This window comes from Phyllosticta citribraziliensis, assembly GCF_038025025.1.
Source record: "Phyllosticta citribraziliensis strain CPC 17464 chromosome Unknown J3D65scaffold_14, whole genome shotgun sequence".
Classification (NCBI taxonomy): Eukaryota; Fungi; Ascomycota; class Dothideomycetes; order Botryosphaeriales; family Phyllostictaceae; genus Phyllosticta; species Phyllosticta citribraziliensis.
This window is the reverse complement of record NW_027117351.1, coordinates 655,659-678,576: the sequence shown is the minus strand read 5'-3', so window position 1 is coordinate 678,576 and position 22,918 is coordinate 655,659. Positions and strand designations below refer to the sequence as shown.

General features: G+C 56.6%; 10 protein-coding genes across 10 annotated transcripts; 3 read left to right on the top strand and 7 right to left on the bottom strand.

Moving 5' to 3' along the window:
* Positions 1–371: 371 nt before the first annotated feature.
* Positions 372–2,403, bottom strand: J3D65DRAFT_640988 (uncharacterized protein). Its single transcript, XM_066801848.1, has 2 exons — positions 786–2,403; positions 372–527 (listed from the first exon to the last, which is right to left on the bottom strand). The coding sequence occupies exon 1, from the start codon at positions 2,216–2,218 to the stop codon at positions 854–856; it is 1,365 nt and encodes a 454-aa protein (XP_066650605.1). The 5' UTR covers positions 2,219–2,403; the 3' UTR covers positions 372–527; positions 786–853.
* Positions 2,404–5,401: 2,998 nt separating this feature from the next.
* Positions 5,402–6,472, top strand: J3D65DRAFT_561595 (cytochrome c/c1 heme-lyase; the record flags this gene model as incomplete). Its single annotated transcript, XM_066797525.1, has 2 exons — positions 5,402–5,485; positions 5,534–6,472. The coding sequence occupies 2 exons, from the start codon at positions 5,402–5,404 to the stop codon at positions 6,470–6,472; spliced, it is 1,023 nt and encodes a 340-aa protein (XP_066650604.1).
* Positions 6,473–7,949: 1,477 nt separating this feature from the next.
* J3D65DRAFT_153883 (alternative sulfate transporter) lies at positions 7,950–10,233 on the top strand. Its single transcript, XM_066794120.1, has 9 exons — positions 7,950–8,247; positions 8,315–8,383; positions 8,455–8,625; positions 8,702–8,897; positions 8,950–8,969; positions 9,022–9,073; positions 9,128–9,328; positions 9,382–9,569; positions 9,623–10,233. Exons 1-9 carry the CDS (start codon positions 8,051–8,053, stop codon positions 10,080–10,082), a joined length of 1,554 nt encoding a protein of 517 aa, XP_066650603.1. The 5' UTR covers positions 7,950–8,050; the 3' UTR covers positions 10,083–10,233.
* A 291-nt stretch (positions 10,234–10,524) lies between these two features.
* On the bottom strand, positions 10,525–10,737 carry J3D65DRAFT_561407 (uncharacterized protein; the record flags this gene model as incomplete). The annotated part of the gene is made up of 1 exon (XM_066797516.1): positions 10,525–10,737. The coding sequence occupies one exon, from the start codon at positions 10,735–10,737 to the stop codon at positions 10,525–10,527; it is 213 nt and encodes a 70-aa protein (XP_066650602.1).
* Positions 10,738–11,300: 563 nt separating this feature from the next.
* On the bottom strand, positions 11,301–13,504 carry J3D65DRAFT_640976 (Metallo-dependent phosphatase-like protein). Its single transcript, XM_066801847.1, has 2 exons — positions 13,233–13,504; positions 11,301–13,184 (listed from the first exon to the last, which is right to left on the bottom strand). Exons 1-2 carry the CDS (start codon positions 13,424–13,426, stop codon positions 11,483–11,485), a joined length of 1,896 nt encoding a protein of 631 aa, XP_066650601.1. The 5' UTR covers positions 13,427–13,504; the 3' UTR covers positions 11,301–11,482.
* A 139-nt stretch (positions 13,505–13,643) lies between these two features.
* J3D65DRAFT_640975 (60S ribosomal protein eL13) lies at positions 13,644–14,790 on the top strand. The gene is made up of 5 exons (XM_066801846.1): positions 13,644–13,722; positions 13,826–13,859; positions 13,915–13,961; positions 14,035–14,193; positions 14,247–14,790. The coding sequence occupies exons 1-5, from the start codon at positions 13,720–13,722 to the stop codon at positions 14,655–14,657; spliced, it is 654 nt and encodes a 217-aa protein (XP_066650600.1). The 5' UTR covers positions 13,644–13,719; the 3' UTR covers positions 14,658–14,790.
* A 172-nt stretch (positions 14,791–14,962) lies between these two features.
* On the bottom strand, positions 14,963–16,887 carry J3D65DRAFT_607421 (alcohol oxidase; the record flags this gene model as incomplete). The annotated part of the gene is made up of 2 exons (XM_066798504.1): positions 14,963–16,696; positions 16,768–16,887. 2 exons carry the CDS (start codon positions 16,885–16,887, stop codon positions 14,963–14,965), a joined length of 1,854 nt encoding a protein of 617 aa, XP_066650599.1.
* A 389-nt stretch (positions 16,888–17,276) lies between these two features.
* J3D65DRAFT_153807 (uncharacterized protein) lies at positions 17,277–19,220 on the bottom strand. Its single transcript, XM_066794118.1, has 3 exons — positions 18,679–19,220; positions 18,311–18,608; positions 17,277–18,225 (listed from the first exon to the last, which is right to left on the bottom strand). Exons 1-3 carry the CDS (start codon positions 19,131–19,133, stop codon positions 17,506–17,508), a joined length of 1,473 nt encoding a protein of 490 aa, XP_066650598.1. The 5' UTR covers positions 19,134–19,220; the 3' UTR covers positions 17,277–17,505.
* Positions 19,118–20,827, bottom strand: J3D65DRAFT_153817 (uncharacterized protein). The gene is made up of 3 exons (XM_066794119.1): positions 20,464–20,827; positions 19,852–20,310; positions 19,118–19,772 (listed from the first exon to the last, which is right to left on the bottom strand). Exons 1-3 carry the CDS (start codon positions 20,503–20,505, stop codon positions 19,308–19,310), a joined length of 966 nt encoding a protein of 321 aa, XP_066650597.1. The 5' UTR covers positions 20,506–20,827; the 3' UTR covers positions 19,118–19,307.
* J3D65DRAFT_153670 (protein transport protein yip1) lies at positions 20,828–22,471 on the bottom strand. The gene is made up of 3 exons (XM_066794117.1): positions 21,886–22,471; positions 21,684–21,794; positions 20,828–21,612 (listed from the first exon to the last, which is right to left on the bottom strand). The coding sequence occupies exons 1-3, from the start codon at positions 22,213–22,215 to the stop codon at positions 21,151–21,153; spliced, it is 903 nt and encodes a 300-aa protein (XP_066650596.1). The 5' UTR covers positions 22,216–22,471; the 3' UTR covers positions 20,828–21,150.
* Positions 22,472–22,918: the final 447 nt, after the last annotated feature.

Sequence of the window (22,918 nt, the reverse complement as noted above, 5' to 3'; positions counted from 1 at the left end):
AGGCGCAGCTATCCAATACAAGGCCGAAAGAAACCGAAGCTTTTAGGATGCCGAGAGTCGTGTGGTGTTTGGTCTTTTCTTCTTCTGACTGGTATCATCTTGACTTTCGTCTTTCAAAAGATCAAGCTTTTTGGGGTGGCAGGGAGGGGGACGAACAGGGGGCGAGCCAAAAGTCCGCGGTTGTTGCGCACCAGCTTGAACTCAATAGAGCTCGACAGTCCGTCGTCCACTGAAGTTGCACCAATCGCACTGTTCCCAAGATGACCACAGATCAGTCCAGAACTCTTCAGCTGTGCCATATGTACGGTGGAGTCACGTCGAACTAGGGATGGAGGAAATGGGAAATCGAGAGCGAAGACAATGCCACTTACAGCAATGGCCGACGAGCCATCATTGTCCAGGATGCAGTACTCGTTGCGGCACCTGTGGCACGCGCGAATGTACAAGGTCTTGCAGTCAACGCATGTGGGACCGCATCCAAAGCAGTCGCGCTTGACACCCGCAAGTGTTGAAGACGGTCGATGTCCCTGAAAAGTGCGACGAGCCCCTGTCAGCCGTTTCTGCGCTCGCCAAAAATCCTGGGACATACCTCTGCCCCCCTGGTGCTCCGGTTTGGAATAGACTAGGTGTATTTTTGAGGAAATGATGGGCCGGGGCGGTAATGAGAGCGCTCCCGCGGGGCAGAATTCGTTGAATCGCGCAAACAGCATTATGAGACGTTGATCCAGAGGCTCTGTGTGCCAGGCTGGACAGGTGGGCTCTGCTGGGTGATGGGTGATCCTCACATCTCCGCGCCAGTTCAACGCTTTTGAGGTTTTTGAGTCGTTTCGTCTTGGGATGACAATGGCGGTACTCATCCCCACATGCCCGCGCTCCCGGCCCCGGCCATCATCTCACCGACGAGGCATTGTGCAGTACAGAGACCCATATGTACCTTGATGTTCTTGGACGGCTGTCCATTCTCATTTGTAATGGACTGAAGCTGCTCGGCTTGCTGCATGGCGGTCAAAGTCATGGCTGCGGCATTGCTGCTTGTAGACCCAAAATAGCAGTCTTCGTCCCACCATTTGTTGCATCGTTCGCACCAACGGCCGCGTAGACATTCTTCGCACCGCGCAATCAGGATGGGCGGGGGCGAGCCTGGGACGGAAGAAGGCCTCTGCGCGGCCTGGACTGTTGAAGAGCACAGCGGTGGAGGACTCAGCAGTGGGAGATGGGTTGCCGGCGATTTTCCAAAAATGGCTGGACCCTCAGGGCATGAGTGGCAACTCTGACAGCCGGTGGGCCCCAGCGCGACGTTTGCGACTGCTGGACCCAAAAACGATTTAGGATGCGGCGTAGACCCCTGCGTGTATGCAGTTTCAATGTCGTGCCGCGGGCCGCGACATAAAACGGCATCAAAATAGATGATCCCTTCGCAGGCCTTGAGCGTCTCAGCCCACTCGGGGGATGGGCGTCTATGGAGGACCCGCCCAGCAGTTTGATACCACTTGTGCTCAGAGCGGGCCAGAGCGGTGTTGAGGGCCTCTGAGGACTTCTGGTTCCACTCTGCCCCAATCTGGGCGCCCTGTGATGCCATGACACCCCCGATATTCTCTGGCGTGCGAGGAGGTGACCTCTGCGGCTTCGGGATGGCGTCCGTGAAGGGTGACGGGTCCTTGGAGCCAAACACATAAAGTCCCTTCAACCTAGGCGAGCCTGATGGTCGTGTTGGCCGCACAGCATATTTCAGGACCTGCATCAACTTTCTCTCATTGAGGTGGGTGCACTCGCGGATTGAGAGGATGCGGACGTTGAACCGGTCTTCGGCAATGATTTCGCGAACCAGGTCGGCAGGAACGCTGAGGCCGTCCAGAACCAGAGTATAGACATTTTTCAGGAGGTTCCTTCTTTGAAGCTTGGAGAAGATGCCTCTCAGTGGACCTGAATAGAACTCATCTTCGGTCAAGGCCTCGTCCATACGTTCGGCGCGCCATGTGATGGCGCCGGAATCGAGTGGCTTGTGCGACGGGGCCGCGGCTGACCTGACGGCTGAGAGGTCGAGGTAGCGAAAGGCATCAGGAGAGTTGGTGATGAGGTCGAAGAAAGATTTGGAAACGCGGGCGAGGGCAAAAAGAGAGGCAACGGGCAGATGGGGTGTAATAGTGCGCAGCAGCAGTGAGTTGTTCAGCAGGTCGAATAGCGTTGTTGGTGTAGCGTCATTCGACGACGAAGCCATTGAACGATGTCTCAGATCAGGGCGGCGGTATCGTCGGGATGGTCGAGGGAAAAGAGGCGGAGTTTGGCAGAGAGTGAGGGTGGTTGAGGGTGGTTGAAGGATGGGAGGCCGTTGGGCGCGAAAAAAACAGTGAGTGAAGTAGCGGTAGCGGCAGCGGAGTCTGACTGTCCACCAGGACCAGGAGCTCACGCCACAGCTTCCTGATCTGCGAAATCTGGGGTAAGTACTTACCTTATCACTCGGCTGCCAAGAGCCGATGACGTGGGACCTTCCAGAATCTCTCTGTCAGCATTCGACGCTTCCTTCACCTTTGCCTTATTTACATCTCGCCTCTCGTTCACGACACCCCCGTCCAGTCGTTCTCTTGCCAGAACCACAACGCCATGGACGAACAGCCCACCCTCGAATGGTCCGCTCAATTCGACGTCGCGCCCGCCTCGCATCATCTCGCCGGCGACAAGCTACTTCTGCCGCCCTCGGCCCTCGAGCAACTACTGGCCGCCGCGCCGCTTGTGACCACCGAGTCTTCCTCGAATCACGCGCTAACCTCGACCTTCGACCCTTACAACCCCTACTCGTTCGCCGCCGAAAGAGACGCACGCCTAGCTGAGTCGCAGCTCCGCGATCGCCATCACCAGTTACCACACCCGCTTACCTTTCGGCTGGTGAATCCGGACAATGGAAAGGTCGTCTATGCGGGGATAAGGGAATTCTCAGCAGAGGATGGCCAGGCCGTCTTGAGTAAATTTCTCAGAGAGTCACTTGGCCTGGTCGCCGAGGAAACCCCTGGCTCAAGCGAAAACAATAGCGACGAGGACGAGGACAAGAATTCAGATGACACAGAGCACGCGTCAAGAAATGGCCACGAGCGCCAAAAGATTACAATCCATTCGAGACAGCTCCCAAAAGGCACCTACGTGAAATTAAGACCGCTTGAGGCGGGCTACGACCCTGAGGACTGGAAAGCGCTGCTTGAACAGCGCCTGCGCTCCAACTTCACGACACTAACAAATGGCGAAATTATCGAGATACCCACGGGTCGGCGTAACGGCCAAAAGAAAGAGGTCTTTCGGTTCCTTGTGGACGGTTTCCAACCAGAAGGAGAAGGCATATGCGTCGTCGACACCGACTTGGAGGTTGACATTGAACCTTTGAACGAAGAGCAGGCTAAGGAAACGTTGAAGAAAATCCTAGAGAAGAAGCAAAGAGCCCCTGGAACATCAGCTGGCAGTTCGCCTGGAGGCAGGCTAGACTTGACGACGGTTGTAGAGGGCCAAGTTCTCGATGGAGAATATGTCGACTACGAAATACCATCATGGATACGTTCTCAAGGACTTGAGATTGAGCTCAGTGCAGTCGACCCGGAAGATGAAGTGGACTTGTATGTCAATCCATTCGGACCCCGGCAAAGAGCTAAACCACGAGCGGACGAGTTTGTCTTCGGCGACACTTTGAGCACATATCCGAAACGAATCAAATTGTCGCCCACAAACGTGGAGCTGGAGGACGCCGAGTCTTTGATGGTAGCAGCCCACGCCTACGCGGGGCCTGGCATTGAGGAGAGTACGAAAGTTCCTCGAAAGTTTCAGATCAAGGTGGCTCCATACGACCCCAAGGACACTTTGGAATTGCCCAGTAGCGTGTCGTCTTACGAGGCTCCTCCGAATCCAGACGACGTTCAGTGTAAAAACTGTCAGCAATGGGTTCCTCAGCGCACCTTGTTTCTTCACGAAAACTTCTGTCTTCGGAACAATGCGGCATGCCCGAAGGGATGTGGGCAGGTCTTTCAAAAACGTTCAGAGGCATTCCAGAATCATTGGCACTGCCCCCACGATACGTTCTGGGGAAACACACCGCTGAGCCGAGCGAAACATGATGACCTGTTTCATGCCTCGCATACATGCGAGAATTGTGATCGCACTTTCACATCCCTGGCTCAATTAGCTCAACACAAGACGAGCGTCTGCCCGCAAAAGTTGATTCTGTGTCAATTTTGCCACCTTGTCGTTCCACAAGAAGGAGATCCTGACGAGCCAAACGCGGAAGCCTTACTTTCAGGTCTCACGGTTCACGAGCTTGCCGATGGCGGACGCACGACCGAGTGCCATCTTTGCAACAAAATCGTACGACTAAGAGAAATGGACATACACATGAAGCACCACGACCTGGAAAGGTTGAGCCGTCCCTCTCCCCGAATGTGCAGGAACCTGAATTGCGGCCGCACTTTGGACGGAGCAAACAGTTCAGGTGACACTCGAGCTGGAACCCGGCTAGGGCGTGGACCAGGAAACGACATTGGGCTTTGCAGTGTTTGCTTTGGCCCTCTCTACGTCAGCATGAACGATCCGGACGGCAAAGCCCTCAGGCGCCGCGTGGAAAGACGCTATCTCACGCAGCTCCTCACTGGGTGCGGAAAATCATCCTGTCGCAATGAATACTGCAAGACAGGGCGCACCAATGTGGGAATCCAGCCTGCTTCGGTGTCGACCAAAGATGCACTGCCTCTGATCAAGCCTTTGTTGGAAAATCTGCCAGTCAGAGGAGGAGAAACTCCGGCAGGTCCATTGCACTTTTGCACTGATGAATCCAGCCAACAAAGGCGGAAACTCGCAGACATGCTGGCAGCAGAGAGCGATGTTAGCGGAAGGGGTGGCTACGGACTGGAATGGTGCGTTGCCGCACTCGAAGCAGAAGGAGGAGATTTAGACAGGGCAAGACAGTGGTTAAAGGGATGGGCTCCTCAGCGAACTGAAGCCCGTTAGACATGTGAATGGCGTTGTTGGGTGGGATTGACGAAGCATTTTCTTGGAGTTGACCAAGCGAGCATTTTCGGCAGCGACATGGCGGGGGATTCAGATGCATGTAGACAGACAAATAGACTTGATCCTATTCGACAGCCTTGCTGCAGAATGACTGTTGGTATCCAAACACGAATAGATGACGTAGAGGGCGCCGAGGCAGGGTGGTGCCACGAAGTCCAGTAGCTACCGTGGTCGGCGACAAGCGGAGAGGAGCAGAGGTGGCGCGGAGCCGTTCGGGCGTTCAAAAGGCTGATCTCCCGGCGTCGTGGTCAATGCTCGCCGCAACTTTCTACCAAGTCAAATCCTTTGCAATTACTCTCTCGTCCATATCCTCTCCACTTTTCCATCCCTCTACGACAAACTCCTCCTCTCACTCTGCATCATGGGTTGGTTTTGGGCTGACGCTGAACCCAAGGGCGCTGTCGCCCCTCACCCTCTTCCCCGAGGCTCTGATGCCTCTCCACCAGTACGTGTGCATTCGCCTCTACCGCGACCATTTGTTGACAAGTCTCAGCCTGGATGCCCTATGCACAAATCCTCCTCGGGCAACAACTTGCCAGCGCCAGCTCCCTCTACGCCGTCTTCTGTCCCCGCCGGCGCCTGTCCCTACGTTCCTCCAGACCAAAAGACGGCAGCCCCGCCCGCCGACGCGCCTGCTCCCAAGTCTGGTTTTCTCGAGAAACTCAATCCGTTGAACTACATGCCCTCCAACCTGTCTCAAGAACGTGCCGCCAACCAGACCGTTGACCTGCCGACCGAACGAGAGCCATCCTCCATTCCTCGCGGCGATGGTGGCGGCAACTGGGAGTACCCGTCCCCGCAGCAAATGTACAACGCCATGTTGCGCAAGGGATACACCGACACCCCTCAAGATGCTGTTGAGAGCATGGTGGCTGTCCACAACTTTCTGAACGAAGGCGCCTGGGCCGAGATCCTCGAGTGGGAGCGGCGATTTGGGCCCGGCATTCTGCACGGCTGGAAGGAGAGCAGGGAGGGCGAGGAGGCAAGCCAGACGAGTGAGCTGCTCTCAACGCCCTGGCCAGTCAAGGAAGCTCCTCCTCCTCAGCTCACCAGGTTCATGGGCCGCCCCGGCGAGCTGACTCCCAAGGCGCGCATGTTCCAGTTCCTCGGACAAATCTGGCCGAGCAAGTTCCACACCGAGCCGCCCTTTGACAGACACGACTGGTACGTTCAGAGGAACTTGCCCGACGGATCCAGCGTCGAGAGGAGGTACGTGATTGATTACTACGAGGGCGAGCCCGAGCACGGCATGCCGGTCTTCTTCCTCGATGTGCGGCCAGCGATCGACACCCCATCTCAAGCCGCAGAGAGGACCATCAGATGGGGACGTGACGTCTGGTGGCGGGCCGTCGGAGGCAGCATTGGGGAGCAAATGGCAGCGCAAAAGGCGGCAGCAGAGGCCGCCGTTGAGGCCAAGACGAGTAAGAAATGATAGGTGAACAGCGAGCATTTTGATGGCGTTTTACATGGGGAGGCAACATTACTGGGCGTCGTTGCCTGACAGATCCGTTTCGGTCCTTGATTGTATTGCTTTGGGAGTCTTGCTTTGCGGTATATTTCTTGTACATTCCCCTACAACGGTATTCTCGGCTCTCGGTTGTCCGCGTAATCCAATGGTTTCTTTTGCGAGAACTGCACTTCGCCCTGCACAACTCGATGTGAAGCTAATGGATCCAGCTGATTCTGGGGAGCTGAAACTGATCCAGTCCTCTTGATCATGTCCCACGCGTGTTCAAAATTGCGACCAACAATCGGTCATTTTCGGCAATTCTGCAAGAAGACGATGACGTAGCACTCGACGTCTGTCATACCTACACATACAGCTTCTCTTGTCAGTGACGCTGCCAGGTACACTCTTGTACCGCAGATGCCATGCGACAAGCTTGTGTCAAGCTTTACCGGACACCGGGTTTGGTCTGCGAGAACTCTCCCGTCTCGATCAATGCTTATCTACCCCAGATCTATCATTCCATGTGTTTTGAGGGGACTGATTCATGTCACGCTGGTTTGATAACGCGAACTGTCGAATATTCACAGGGATTTCAGGAACAACAGTGATTCTAAGACTTTTTCTATCGACAGATTACTCGGCCAGCTTAATGAAAGTAATCCTGAGATTAGCATCTGATATTTAGATTCTGCCAATCACCTGTCTTTTAGCAGCCACGCTTAAGCAAACCACTGACCAACTTCATAGCTGACGGACCTGTCACTGAGGGAAGCAAAAGCAGGTGATAATTGAGTGACGTTAAATGTGTCTATCTAGCCTGCCTTATATAGATAGACCATCCCGCGCGGCCACCGACCTGATCGTCGTCCTCACGTCAATTGATGCGCAGATGGCATCAAGCGGGCGGCGTCAAATCAGCGACAAGCTTCAATGTTTCAAGACAAGCCGCAACACGCAGCACGCGCCCGCGGGCCGCCGCCAGCATCCATGCACGCTCGCACTTCTACCACTGTAGCGACGTAACCACCTACCCAGATCTGCGTTCAAGCCAATCAATCCCCATCAGACCAAACGAACCGCCGACGACCACAGACAGACAGACAGCGAAAAAGCATGCAAGGCGTGGCTCCTTGATCGCTGCCGTTGCCCAGCACATTCTCTGCCAGGCAAGGGACCCGGAGATCTCTCAGCTGCCTGTGTCGGGATTCGGGGGTCGGTGGGCGATTCAATCCACGCATCCCCAATCTCGAAGTAGCAGCATCGTACAGATTGCGTGCTCGCGAGCCGAATTGCACCAAACAGTGGGGCGCGCAGGCACCCCGAGCGAGTCGCAGCAGCGCCAGCCAGCAACATCATAGGACGCGTGCTGGTACCGTTGGGCTGAGAGCAGCGGCGCCCGCGGGGGGTTTTGCGTGCGTGGGCTGCCAAATATGTCAGTAATAAAGGCCGTCGCGGGCGAAGTGGCCATCATGCTGCAGCCGTGGTCGTCGCTGCTGCCATCATCGTCATCTAACAAGGAGCCGTCCTACGCCCGCTTGGCCGACGAATCCTACGTCGAAAATGGTACACGCTCCCGCTTCTCTCACTGCCTCGTCTTATCCTCCCTCTGTTGCTACTACCGCGCCGCTTGGCGCCGACGTGGCCGAGCTTGACAAGAGTACAGTCGCCGTCGACGGCTTTGCATCATCGTCGCCTGGGGACGAGGCGTATCTGGCGGTTGATTGGTCCGCCGACGAGGAGAAGCGCGTCTTGCGCAAGTGAGTGGCTCCTGTCGACACCGACCCCCTGCCATGCGCCATTGCGAGCGGAACTGATTGGGCATAGGCTGGACTTGATCGTGCTGCCGCTCCTGGTCACGGGCTTTTATGCTCTGCAATTAGACAGAGGCAACATGTAAGTGCTTGCCTTCGCTTCGGAGTGGTCCTTTGGGTCGAGTACCTGTTCCTGGTCTGACGGTCCCAAAGTGGTAATGCCTTGACGGATTACTTCCTCGAAGATGTCGGTATCACGCAGTTCCAGTATAACGTCGGCCAGCAGTTGCTCTCTGTGGGCATCGTGCTGCTCGAGATTCCGTCCAACATAATCCTCTATCGGATAGGGCCTCAGCGCTGGATTGGTGGTCAGATGATGGCGTGGTATGTATGCTCCTTGCTCTTGGACTGTCCTCTCTTTTCAAATCAGACACACAATTCGCTTATACTTTGGATATAGGGGGCTCGTGGCGACGTTCCAGGCATTCCAAAAGGGCTACGGTGCCTATCTGAGCACCAGGCTGCTCCTCGGACTGTGTGAAGCCGGATTTATCCCCGCGTCGCTCTACACGATTTCGATCTTTTACAAGAAGGAGGAAACGAGCAAGCGCTTCTCGATCTTCTTCCTGGGCAACCTTACTGCCGTTGCAACGACGGTATGTCAATCCCGTCACTGTAGATCAACGCACAAGTCTGACTGATATCTAGGGTCTGATTAGTTATGGAATGTAAGTTGAATCGCGGTCAAGGTGTTGGAGCAAACCCTGACGACTTATCCAGCTTGCACATGCGAGGTGTGGCCAACCTCGCCGGCTGGCAATGGCTTTTCCTGGTAAGCTCCCATGTAGTCTTCTTCCTGGCCCACCGCGCTAAACCTCGATGACAGATTGAAGGCATGTTCACAATCGTCATATCGGTGCTTTTTGTCCTCTTCTTCCCGCAAAGCCCGCTGCGGCCCACCAGCATCCTCGGCCTGCAGTACTTTACGGATCGTGAAGCCGAGATCCTGCACCGCCGCATCATCGTCGACGACCCGCGCAAGCTGGCGAAGAAGAAGTGGATCAACTGGAGCGAGTTGGGCAGCGCAGTAAGTGCCCCTTCTGTCAAAAGAGGCGAGTCGAGGACTGACGACCAGAATAGTTGGCCAATTGGCGCATGTACCCGCACCTCCTCCTGACGCTGACGGCCGTCGCGCCAAACAGCACAATGACATCGTACGCGCCCAAGCTGGTTCAGTCATTCGGGTACGAGCGGCTCACAGCCAATGCGCTCGTCTCGGTCGGCGGGTGGATATCGCTGGTGCTCAACGTAGGCCTGGGCTGGTGCTCGTAAGTCTCACATCTCGCCCATCACAGCAACCCCCGAACTAACACCTGAACAGCGACCGCACGGGCGTGCGCGGGCCCTGGGTTGCCGGCGGCGTGGCGCTCTTCTGGGTCTTCACCATCGGCAACCGGGTGCTGGCGGGCAGCTCGAACGAGCACGCGCGGTACGCGCTGCTCACCATGGCGCTGGCGACGCAGCTGTTCTACCACCCGGTCAACGGGTCGTGGATGGCGCTGAACGCGCGGTCGGCCAGCGAGCGCAGCATCACCATGGCTCTGTTCATCATGGCCGCAAACGCGTCGGGCATCATCGGCTCGCAGCTCTTCCAGTCCAGCGACGGGCCCAACTACATCAAGGGCTGGACTGCCATTGTCGCCCTCACTAGCGCCGGCTTGTTCTTTGCTGTTTGGACCAATGTGCAGTATTGGTGGTTGAATTCGCGGATTGAGCGCGAGGAGCGCGAGGAGGGCTTGGTTGCCGGAAGTGATGTCGTTAAGCACCGGTACTTTGCTTGAGCTGCTTTTATCGTTTTGTGAGCGTAGTTTGGAAAAATGTCGTCGTGGGAGTTTGGGGTAGAGAGAAGGGAGGGTTGGTTGGCTTTGCTGAAAACGGCTCGACGCACTATACCATGGATAGAACGAAGATGAACCCCTTAGAAGACCGGTGTCGGCGGATCGTGTCTTGACCGTGTTGCTGACCTCACTCTTTTCTGATCATCCACATTTAATGGTACTGATGTCTGTCGACTGATTTCATGCGTTCAATTGGGCATGTCTCAAGTAACTGCAAGTCGACATACAGCAGCAGAACACACTCAAGTGGCACAACATATGACTTTCAGAACCATTGCTCATTAAACACGTTCTACGTCAATTCTCCCATCTCAAAAGAAAAAAGGGGAAACCCATAGCATCATCATCGCGTCATCATTCCTTCCTTCCTTCCTTCGATGTTGGTTTACTTGGTCTTGCTCGTCGTCTCCTCGCTGTGCTTCTCGAGCGGGTGCGACGGGTTGGAGCTGAGGTTGGCCTTCTGGTCGTCCGACGCCTTCTTGGAGCCCTGTGCGGGCGCGCCGCCCTGGTCGTTGGGCGCCGCCTGTGCGTCTTGCTGCTGCGCGCCCGTCTGGCGCTCGGGCTCGGGGGACTGGCGGCCGGCGTTGGGGGCAGACATGTTTGTGGTTGTCGGGTGTTGTTGGAGGTTGGCTGGTTTTTGCGTTAGCCGGCGGTCTTTTGGTGGTGGAATTTGTTGGATAGAAGGTGGTGTGGTGGAATGCGTCTCGTTCGAGGACACGTGGTGGTGGTGTTGAGGGTGAGGTGGTCGTACTTTGTTTAAAGGTAGAGAGGTTCTGTTTGATGGGTTAGCAGCTATTCGTAGTTTGATTGCAAGAATTAACTCACGTTTAGAAGCGAGGATTGAGAGCGGTTGAGTTGTGCTTGTTGTGGATGGTGGTGATGTCGGAGGAGAGGGTGCAAGAGCTGGCCGTGGTTCTTTAAAGTGAGGGAGTGCCACGAAAGCTGCCCCGCGATGACGTCACTGGCATAACGTCAGTCTCCAGTCCCTCGCCGGTTCAGTTACTGTACCCCTCCCTCCTGGTCTGGCTACCTCATCATTGCTGAATGCTGGTCCGTGAGCTTCCCCACTCCGCCTTGCCTCTGACGACAAACCCGCAACTGAGAAGCTGGCACAAGCCTCGATCACCTCTGGGATCATCTGGAATCATCGTCTTCATTGGGCTCTTGATGCATCAGATACGATAAGTTGATGACCATCCATGACCTACGCGGGTTTGCGACCGCCTAATCTACCAATTCGAGCCTATTTACATTGATTATCATGCATCACTCGAGTCCATCATTCCTGCCATAACATGTCCCTGGAACGCCCTTCTAACTCCTTTCCCCACTGATCCTACGCTTCATTCCCGAGTCGAGCAAAGCTCCTCGTCGCTCGACCAGTGCTCAGTAATCCAGTCAGTAAGGACACTGGTCAGACTCCTGCCTTCCATGTAAGGCTTGGTGTCTGTAATGTTGTACTCCTCTCCAAGGTACCTGAGCGCCAGGAGAATCCACGGCTGCACAAACTCATTGTACACGAGATCGACTTCCTTGGGCTTATCCTCGTCAGAGGTCTCGCTGAACCCGATGCTGGCTTGAATACAATTTGGCACGTCGTAGAAGTCAATCTGCGAATGGATCGTATCGTCGCCATCGTTTCCAGCGTCGTCCACGGTGGTGTAGCCTGGGATACGGGATGGCTTGTCGTCTGATCCTCCCAGAGGCGCTTGGAGACCGTCATGTTGGGCATGATTGACCTCATCAACCTCATTTGAAAGACGAAGTCGGCCACTCCATTGCTCCGGAGGGGCTAGCGAGGACGCGTCCAAGGCACCCGCCGAGGCGATTTCCAGGATTCGGCCTTCATTGTTGAGAAGCTGGAGGACTTTTTTTGCGTCAGAGTATGCGACATCCGACACGTATCTGAAGCCACTGGTAAAGGGCGAGACGAGATACGTGCTGTCTCTGGTAAATGGGCCTTCGAAGATGTCGAACCGCAGCGCCCCGGTGTTGGTGATAACGATGGCCTTCTTGCCCTCTGCAACGCGAGAGGCGCTTGTCAGCTGTTCTGGCAACACACGCTTCTCCAGCCATGAGAAGATGCTGTTGTTGGCAGGGTAAGGAGCCCGGTTGACCCAGAGTGTCTTCGGAGCACAGCCGTGGCGTCGATCGAGCTTCAACTCTTGACGGGCCTTGGTGATCATTTTGGTGACATTCTTGCCGTGCTCGGTTGGAAAGGTGGAGCTGTTGGTCCCGCTGTGGTGGTGCAACGAGAAGAGATTGTTGTCAATGTATCGCCGCGCAAAGGACAACTTGGCTTGAGGGACGACGTCGGGTTTCCCACCGCCATTCAATCCGTCGATCGATTGGAACCCGATCGTCTCCATGTAGCGTCCACTGGCTAGAGCCACCGAGTTCTCGTCGAATTTCTTGTAATCGCGGACATGAGCATGTCCGCCAAAGAATTGGATGGGAATATCCCAGTTGACAGACCGGATGGTCTTGAAGATGTGGGCGAATTCCTGCGAGCGGACCGGCGCATGGCCAATGACGAGGATCAAATCAACGTCTTTGTCACGAATAGCCTCCTGGAACCACTTTTGCTTGACGGCATCTTCTACGGGCGTTACGATGGTGTTGTTGGCATTTCCGGCAAAGTTGAAGAGGAATCCAAAGGCCAGAATCCGGATGCCTTTGTTCTTGGTGGTGAACTTTTTGAAGCGTGGCGCAAGTGGCTCGAATTTCCCAGTCTCGGGATTGCGAATATCCAAGTTGGAGGCCAGGTAGTTGTCCTTGAAATTTGGAACCGTGTGGTTCAACTCATTCTCCGACGAGTTTCTTTGATAGAGCTCGTGGTTGCCGGAACAAATGACGTCAATAGTTTGTTGCTTGAAGATGTCAAAAATGTATTTGCCTTTGGGCTCAGAGGCATCGTAAAGACCGTTGCCTTCTATCCGATCACCTGTATCGACGGTCACCAGATCGACACCTTCGTTGTCAGCACGGTCTTTCAGGTGCTTTGCAAACGAGATGTAGTCGCCCCAGTCGGCGGAATATGAAGATCTGTTTCATGTTTAGTTTCATGTTTCATAGAGCAGCTGGGAAACCGACTCTTGCAAATGACCCCCGAGCCAGCCGTGGGTGTCGGTCGTGTGCAAGAAGTTGAGGTGGGCCCAGGGCAGTTCCCGAATCGGCGCCGCTTTGGGCGACGGCGCCGAGGGTTGGGCGGAAAGGACAACGGTAGCAAAGAAGACCGGAAATGCTAGCTTGACGACCATGGCGAACGTGACGAGTGAGAGGAGCATTCGTCACCAGTTGCGATGGAAGGGATGAAGTCGACGGGAGTCAAGGGTGGAGACATCAAGGTAGGTCGGGTATGCAATGGTGGCTGGGGGATCTGAGGTCAGCACCTGTCAGGCACCGCCGCTGCCCTGGTGCCTGTTTGGGGTTAGCGCGGGCGGGAAGATTCGGATTCGGCCAAACAATTCTACGAAGCTCCTTGGCGCCTAAGCGTACTCCCCACAGAACTTTTCCATTTTGCTCTTCGACAGCGACGACAACCTCCAGCTAACCGCAGGCCCACCCTCAGTCCTTCAAAATGGTACGCCAAAACCCAGGATGCACGCCGTCCGATTGCCACGTGCAAGCGATGGCGCGCGAAATTGAGTTGCGCCAGGACAGCCGCTAATTGAGAATCTGTACAGGCCATCAAGCACAACCAGCAGATCGCGCACAACCGTAAGTTTTGTCGAGCCGAGCCTTTCTTCGATCAGGCGCTGACATGCGACTGCAGATTTCCGCAAGGACTGGCAGCGCCGCGTCCGCGTTCACTTCGATCAGGTAATTCCCCTCTCACTCGGCTGAGAGCAGTGGCGCCGATCGAGCGGACAGTCCCTAATACCTCTCTCAACAGGCCGGCAAGAAGAAGAGCCGTCGCGATGCCCGCATCGCCAAGGCCGCTGCTGTCGCTCCTCGCCCGACCGACAAGCTCCGCCCCGTCGTTCGCTGCCCCACGATCAAGTACAACCGCCGCGTTCGTGCTGGCCGTGGTTTCTCCCTCGCTGAGCTGAAGGTAAGCATTTCGAGGAACCCGACACAAGGGATAGACGCTGACATTCTCAACAGGAGGCTGGCATCCCCCGCAAGCTTGCGCCCACCATCGGTATCTCGGTCGACCCCCGCCGCCAGAACCTCTCCGAGGAGTCCCTGAAGGCCAACGTCCAGCGCCTCAAGGAGTACCGTGAGCGCCTCATCGTCTTCCCCCGCCGCACCGGCACCAAGGCCACCAAGAAGGGCGACTCTTCCGTCGAGGAGGTCAAGGCCGCCAAGGCCGGCGAGAACGTCACCCGCGACATCAACTCCGTCCTTCCCATCACCCAGGCCAAGGGTGTCACCGAGGGCTCCCTCTCCGCCTACCCCGCCACCGAGAACGCCTTCAGGACCCTCCGTGTCGCTCGCTCCGACGCCCGCCTTGTCGGTGTCCGTGAGAAGAGGGTCAAGGCCGCCGCCGAGGCCGCTGCCGAGAAGAAGCAGTAAACGGTTTCTAAAAGTGCTGGGTTGGCGTTGTTGGCTTGTGCCTGAAAATGGAATGGAACGAGCTTCAAGCCTGCATCATGGTAGCAATCAAGAATTAGGAATGGCCGAATTTCCAGATACCCCCGGTCGAGTTTTACCTTCGAACGTGCATGTGAAGAATGAGTGATACCAGATTCGTGGATTTTGAGTGCAACCATATCGAGGACAGGATTCGTTTATACGCAACCTGGCCGGCAGCGGGTCACTGGAGAATCACAACAAGACATCTACTTCCAACACGACATCAGTTTGCCACCGGCAACTACCTACGACCCCGCAACCAAACGCGCCGCTCTCTCCGCAATCCCGTACACCGCCGTCTGAATATGCGCGCTAATCTGCACAGGGATGACACTCGCATCAACGACCCTCAGATTCGCCGTGCCATGCACCCTCAGCCTGCCATCCACAACGCCACCAATGGCTCGATCCATCATGGCACACGTGCCCGTCGGATGAAACAGCGTAGAGACCGCCTGGCGCACATACTCGTCCCACTGCTCGTCCGTCTGCACCTCGAGGCCAGGCTCGTACTCAGCCTCGACGAAGGTGTTCAGCGGGGGCGTGGCAGCGACACGGCGAAGGTACTTTGCCGCCTCGCGCAACGCCGCGGCGTCGTACGGATGCTCGAGGTAGCGCGGGTCGATGCGGGGCGCGGCGGTGGCCGGCGACGGCGCCGCGGCGTCGACGTGCACGCTGCCCGTCGAAAAGAGGTGCTGCACGCCGGCAATCAGGGTGAAAAAGTTGGCGCCGTACAGCGAGCTGTTGGCCGCCGGGTAGCTGGCGGCGCCGAAGTAGCCGTCGGAGAAGAGCAGCTCGAGTGCCGGCGCGTTGGTCGATTCGTTCAGGAAGCTGAGCTTGGCCTTGTCGATGGCCGAGTGTACCGCGGTGCTGTTGAGAAGAGATGGCACAAACGACGTGTTTGCCCCCGCGACTTGCGACCACGTCAGGAACGCAATGGTGCTGCCCGTGTAGTCGTACGCGCTCGTCTCGTTCAGGTACCACAGGTCGAGCTGCTGCGCGGCGTAGGCGGCGTCGTAGCGGATGCGGTCGAACGACGAGTAGTTCGCCTTGAGCCGGTACACGCTCTGTACCTTGACGTGGTCCTGGAGGTTCTCGCCGACGCCCGGCAGCTCAAGGAGCGTTTGGATGCCAGCAGCAGACAGAATGCTGCTGTTGCCAATCCCCGAGCTCTCGAGTATCTGCGGCGACTTCAGACTGCCGGCGCTCAGAATGACTTCTGCTCTGGCTTTGATGACGGAGCCGTCGGCCAGCGTGACGCCGCTGGCCACAAGCTCTCCGTCCGAGTTTTTCTCGTCTTCGAACAGCACCGTCGCAACCGTCGCTTCAGTCAAGACGTCGACATTGCTTCCAGCCAGCGGCAGATACGCCGTCGCGTAGCTACGACTATAATCGCTCGGCCTGAGCGTACTCGGCTGCCTCCCAGCGCCCAACGGATTGCCGTCCAGCGACTCGAGATTCAGCGGCGCGCCCAAGTTGACCATGGTCGGCACAAACGCCAACTGCTGCTCCGGAACGTAGCGATTGATGACCGTCTGTACGGGGCCGCCATACGCGACGCCCTCATCACCATACACGCCCGCCTCCTCCGGCCGCGTAAAGTTTTCAGCCCGGAGCATGGCATCGTACAGGCTTTCCCAGCCCCATCCGGCGTCGTCGCCAAACGCCGGCTGCGCCCAGACGTCGTACTCGGCGGCGGCGGCGCGGTCCCACACCATGAGGTTCAGCGCCGTGCTGCCGCCGAGCACGCGGCCGCGCGGCTGCGTCACGCTGCGCCCGTCCAGCCGCGCCTGCGGCACCGTCGTCAGGTTCCAGTCGTGCGGCCCCTGCAGGTTGGAGCCCTTGAGCCCCGGGATGAGGATGTTGGTCGAATGCGGCGCGGCGGGGCCGGCTTCGAGGACCGCGATGCTGCGGTTGGGGAGGAGCTGCGAGAGCCGTGTTGAGAGGGCGAGCCCGGCTGTGCCGCCGCCGACTACGATCTGTGTGTGCGAGGTTAGAAGACGGACTCTGAGGATAATAACTGGAGAGGCTCCAGCGGGATGGACAGTACATAATCATAAGTCTCCGCCGCCGTCGACGAGGAACTGGCAACGGCAGCAGGTATCTGCCACAGCAAAAGGGGAACGAGGAGCATCCGAACACGCGTGCCAAACGACATAGAGCCAGCCATGGCTCCCAAAAAGTCCACAACGAACAACAGACGCAAGAGAGAGAGAAAAGAGCACCGGCGGGCCACCCCACCCATTTACGCTTTCTCCCCAGACAACCGCGAGAGAAAAAGCTCCACAAAATAAACAGACAGACCCTGACTTTGATGGGCACACCATTTGCCCCGTGTGTATTACGCACGGCGGAAGTAGCACGTACAAGTGTAGATCGCGGAGAATTTCACCCATCCAACGCTTCCGCTCTATGCTGCCAAGCTGGCCAGAGCCGATCTGCCATGCAACGACTCGTTTCACGCGCGGAAAACGCCCAAAGGATGGGTTGGGGGCTGCAACGCTGCCCCATGGGGAGCGGCCGCCGAGGACTTGGCCCGCGTTTGTCTGTGGTTTGCCGATCCGTGGGTCGACGATGGGGAAGACGTTGTGGACGTGCTTTACAGATATTTGGATGAGTAGGAAATCGAAGACTCATTGGCAGACAACGGATGAGTTGCAGAAAAGTGATGTTGGAAGGACTGGACAGGACAATAAAGAAAAGACGTCAAGCAGTCCGTCTAAGCGAACCAATTACCTCCCTCTCCCCACTCACCCATCACATCCACCAACCAACAACCAACCCAATCTCAAGCAACACCACGGCACCGATGCACATCAGCAGGGCTCTTCTTCGACTCGCCCCCACCGACATACAGCCACAGCCGACTCAACTGCCTGACGGTCCGGCCCGCCCCCTCGCCCAGCGCAAACTGCGTCTCATCGACGACGCTGGTCCTGCGCCCTCTGGCCGTGCCCTTGGCCGCTCTCGCTCCCGCCTGCGCCTCGTCCGCTGCCGGCATGACGCCGAAGCCCAGGACGCGCGCCGCGTCGACCGTCTCTGCGCGCCGCGCTGCCGTGCCGTAGTCGACGTCGACCATGCGGTCGAGGAAGGGGTTCATCATCGGGAGCAGCGGCGGGCTCGGCAGGGTGGCTTCGGTTGAGCGGTCGGAGGACTCGCCGGGAGAGTGTCTGCCCCCGCTGATGATGGCGAGCTCAGCGATGCGGGCAGGTGGGAGTGCGAACATGGTGTCGAGGTAGTGCTGGTTGAAGAGGTGGCCGGAGGCGTCCTTGTTGATGAAGACTTGGCCGGCAAAGCGCTGGCCGGGGCAGTTGCGCGTTGAGTTGAGGACGCCCCAGCGCGCAAACGGGTCGTTTTCGTTGGCGTAGTGCTCGATGATGGGGACGACGTGGCGAGGGCGCGACGACAGCCTCGGATTGAGCGACGAGTTTTGCAGGAGGATCGTCAGGTATGAGTGCGAGAGCGGGTTGTTGAAGTGAGAGGCTGCGCAGCCGAAGGTGAAGATTTCCTTCATGATCATCGTCAGTATTCGAGAAGGGCAAATAGTAAGTCTGGGATCAAGAAGGGGGCGTGAGCAAGAAACCCCTGATTACCAATTTCCCCAAACTCTTGCTCGGCAATTCGAGCAGCATTCGATCCAGCGCCAGACTGGCGACGCAAGCGCCCTGCCCGTGTGCGAGCAGGACGACCTTTTCGACACTCGGCTCGAGGATTTGCAGCTTGAGCATCTCGTATGCACAGCGCACGTCTGCCGTGTTGTACCTGAAGGACCGCTGGAACAAACACACGACGACGTCGCCGAGTACGCCATAAGTTCGGTTGTGTATGCCGGTGATGGGGCGCTGGAACGTGATTGCGAGACGGTCGACCGTGTGTTGGAGGGCGCGATGGCTTTGGTCAGGATTCGTCAGCCACGTTGTTCAGCAACCGTCCCTTGATCGTGAAAGAGAAAGGGGGATACCTTGTGCCAACGCCGTTGACGAAATACCACTTCTCCTTGTCAAGCGCCTTGAACGGCGTCATGTCGACCCGACTAGCAACTATCAGGGGCCCGCGGACTGCCTCCAACAGGGCCAACAGTACGCCAAATGCCAGGCTGGCGAACAACAGGACCACCCATCCGCTCATGAACAGCACCAGTGGTCCTGCAATGAGTCCCAGAACCGCCTCAAGTGCCGTAGCAAAAGCCACAAGGACGACATCCCGATGAGGCGTGACGTGATCCTGGCATTCTAGCTGCGGTAGTTCTTTGAGTGGGACCCGGGGCTGGAAAGCGAGGGGTGCGCATTTCAGGTTTTTACAGAGGAGCACGATGTCGCGTAGGAGGATGCGGATAGGAGAGGAGAGGGCGGCAACATCGGAGGTGAAGGCCGTCTGGTCGGGCGTCTGAACTGGAATGTATGCCACCCCTGTCATCGTGATCGTAGGGAGACGTTTGATAGGGTCATAATAAGGTTAGAGACTGGTGGGTTACTTGCTTGCTCAAGATCCAAAAGCCAAGGTCAATTCGGAATGTGCTTCGTGCTTTCCCTCCCAAGAGGCTGTGGCTTCCACCCTCTCGCAGCAGCCAAGCTGCCACGCGAGGCCCCCTCACCAAGCGCCCAGCTCTTTGACCTCCCAGACATCGTCCTCCTCGCCCGGTACCATCAGCTTGGCACCCACTGTCAACTTCTCGGGCTCGAACGTCCACAGGCAAGGCAAAAACCGCGATCCAAGCTTGACAGTCCGCCTCCACAAGTCATTTGGCCTCTTCTCCTTCGATTCGTCTTCCTCCACATCCTCCGGCACCATCGACAGCTTCAACGGTGACGGCGGACGCGACCAAGTCAGTTGCTGTTGCTGATAGTAAAACTGGCGTTGTGCGGAAGGACCGCGGGCTGCGGTGTTATCTTCGTCATCGACTCCACACTGCCACCGCTCGACCGTGACTTCGCGGTCCAGCATGTAGATGCTCTGGCAGTACTGCCCCACGCGCACAATCATGCCACGAGACTTGAGCTGTGGGTTGTGGTGGGATAGAACGACGGCGTAGCGCAGAGGCTCGCGGTTGACAGCCTGAGGCGCGGAAGGCTGTGTCAGAACAGAAGTCTTCTGAAAATAGTTGACTGAAGGGAAGAAAACTCAGACAACTCACCTTGATATCAACTTCCTTCCACATCTCCTGGTACGCCACATCCACACCCTTGACGGGATGCCTCATGATGCCAGTCTCCAGCGAATAGCCGCCCGGCCTATCCCACAAGTCGCCCTCATCCGCCGTGCCCTCCTCGTCAAAGCCACACCGCGAATCGATCACGTGAACCCACTTCTTGTGCACGACATTAGGGACGCCGACAGGACTGGGGCCGCTTTCAGAGAAGCCTGCAAAAGCCCACTCGAGCCGGGACGCGGGGCCGCCGGTGTTGGGCAATAGTGGCGAAGGAGGAGCAAGCGCTGCTGTTGCGTCCGGCTGTCGTGAGCCGGGATTTGTTGAGTCCACGGGCGGCTGCGAAGGAGAGGGCACGCTTGGAAGAAGGATGCGTAGGTCGACGAAGGCTGAACTAGGTGCGCTGAGCACAAGCGTGCTGGTATCCTCGCGCGCGTATTCGCCGGCCTGATAGATTGGTCAGCGGGATCGATTCGAATGACAGTAAGAGTAGAATAGGGAAGGCTAGGTTTCGTGGGGGTCCCTTCTTAACATGGCGCAAGCAAGCAAGAGTGCGTGTGGTGGAAGTGTTGTGATGTCAAGGTTTGGGAATGCACGTACCCAGCACATCCACTCGCGTTTACTGATACTGGAAGATGCCATGACGGAGTTGTATGAGCAGAAGCTGTGAGTGAGAGACGCTCAATTCCACCTGAGACGGGCGTAATAGTAAGCGCAAAAAGACAGATGAGGGCCTTTTCTGAGGAGACTTGATCCAGAGGTTGAGATGTTGTGAGAAATCAAATGCGAAGAGGGTGGTAAAGAGTGATTGCTGCCGCGCGATAAACAAAAGACAAGATGACCAACAAGGCTGTGTAAGATAATCCGCTCCGATAGTGCGCTGAGAAGACTGCATGTGACTGATATAGGAAATTGCGAGGACAAAGTACCAGTAAGAGGATGGGTGTCGTTTGTCCTTTGCTTTTACAAATGTAAAGAAGGCCGTCTGCTGTGGTCTTGATTGACTTTGAATCAAAACATTTTCCCAAACGCCCAGTTTGCAAATCCACGGCGTCCAAGCCGTCTGGTATCAATTAATTCTAACGTGCTTTTCCATCATCATCATCTGTCAAACCGGACCCGGTGGCGGGTGATCCGCTATGCCTTTTCGCCGAATCCCTCTCGACTCCGCCTTACTCCTCTTTTACACGTCGTCCTTCAAACTGGCCACGGATCCGTGACGTATGCAAATCCTAAAACCTCGAGCTTAGATGTCTGCGCCTTCACTTGGCCCATCGACCACCCATCTTAGACCCCCGTCGCCTTCGCCAAGTTCCCCGAACCCCGACTGCTGAAAATTCCCATGATGCCAAAGCCAACGTAGAAGAGCGCCAAGGGGTATGCCACCAAGCCTCTCATGCTGCTCATCCGTCCGACCGCGCAGAACATGGCGCTGCTGCTGTATGTGCACCACAATATTGCCAGCGTGGTGACGAGGTAGCCAAACATGCCGTCCATGGGGACGAGAACACCGAACAGGGACGTAAGGACGAGCGGGAGAAGGCAGTAGCCGAGTACAGAGGTCGAACGGGGGAATGTGAGGGCGGAGTTGAAGTGTGAGGACGAGCTGGGATGTACACCGGGGTGGTCGTGAGCGCCAACGACGGCTGCCGGGTCGATAGGGGGAGCCATTAGAGAGAGGATCCAGTGGAGGGACACGCTGCCTAGCAGCGCAAGGCCATAGATGTAGCCAAAGTGCACCTTACCCGACTGCTGCTCTGTCAGCTGGGTGCTCGCAGACCGATACCCAATACATGGAAACATCCTGTAAGTCGACTTACGAAGAGTAGGAATGTGCCGTATGCGAGGAAGAAGATGATGGGTCCAGCGAGGTCCGAGTCGTCCATGATGTGTTGGTCTATCCTCGCAAGCGGATTCAGCACCGAGAATGTCTGCCAACGCAAATGATTAGCTTCGCAATGCCCCAAGCCGTTGCTTCCGTGTAGACCAGATCCAAATGCCAGCCCCTCTCGCACAACATACCTTCATCTTGATGTGTGCAAAGTTGACTCCCAACTCCTCCAGCAACGGAGGCTCTCCGTCGTATCCTTCGGTGCCAAATGCTGCAAGCCAGCCTGTCCTGAGTCCGCCCTGCTCGCCCATGCGCCCGCTCACGCCGGGCACTGCGCTGCCGAAGCCCGCGCCATAGCTGTTTGACGCGTACGTGCCGGACGAGGAGGCGCCGTTGTATGCTTGGAATGGAGTCGAGTGGCCAGACACGGGTTGCGTGCTGTACGAGGATTGGTAGAAGTTGAGGTTTTGAGCGGCGGGAGCGCCATAGCCGGCGGCGGGCTGCTGGTAGTAATTGGCCATCGTGGCCGTCAAGGAGCGTTTGCGGCGCGCGCAGGTAGAATTTCGTTCGGTTGATGGATAGGGGCTTTGGAGAAGGATTGATCACGCAGTCAAGCGTTGATTTGAGTCGTGTTGGCGTTCCTGTGGAAGCTTGGTGTGGTTCGAGTTGCTACAGCTCGAACGTCGAAGTGGCCGCTTCGGGTGGTCACGTGGTTTCATAAGCTCCCCTTCAGCAAGCATCCACCGAAGCCCCATCACTTATTTTACCAATACCAATAGGGAGAAAAGCTACAGACTGAAACTTTGTATCTTCTATCTAATCAGTACGATGCTGTAACTCTCAGAACAAGCCATCAAACATGAATCATGGCGAGAAACCCATCTAGGCAGCGCACATTTTCCGCATCCAATCAGACGCGATATGACGGAGCTGGCAGTTTTCCCCCGGTTCGTGGAGGACTGCCGAAGAACACGAGGATTGAAAAAGCAATGTGTATAGGTAGAACTAGGTGTGCCCGCGTCCACGCCCAAACTCAGCATGCCGACAAGGAAATGCTCCGCCACTCAAGCCATGCAGATGCCGCGTCATCACCTTGATGCCTGCCAATCGCGGGAAAAAAGCAAACGTCTATACAGCGCTGAAATGCCCGAGAAGACCGATCCGAAAGCGTGACAGTCCATCGTTGAGATGTGATGACTGCGCTCCAAACTTCGAAGGGAAGAT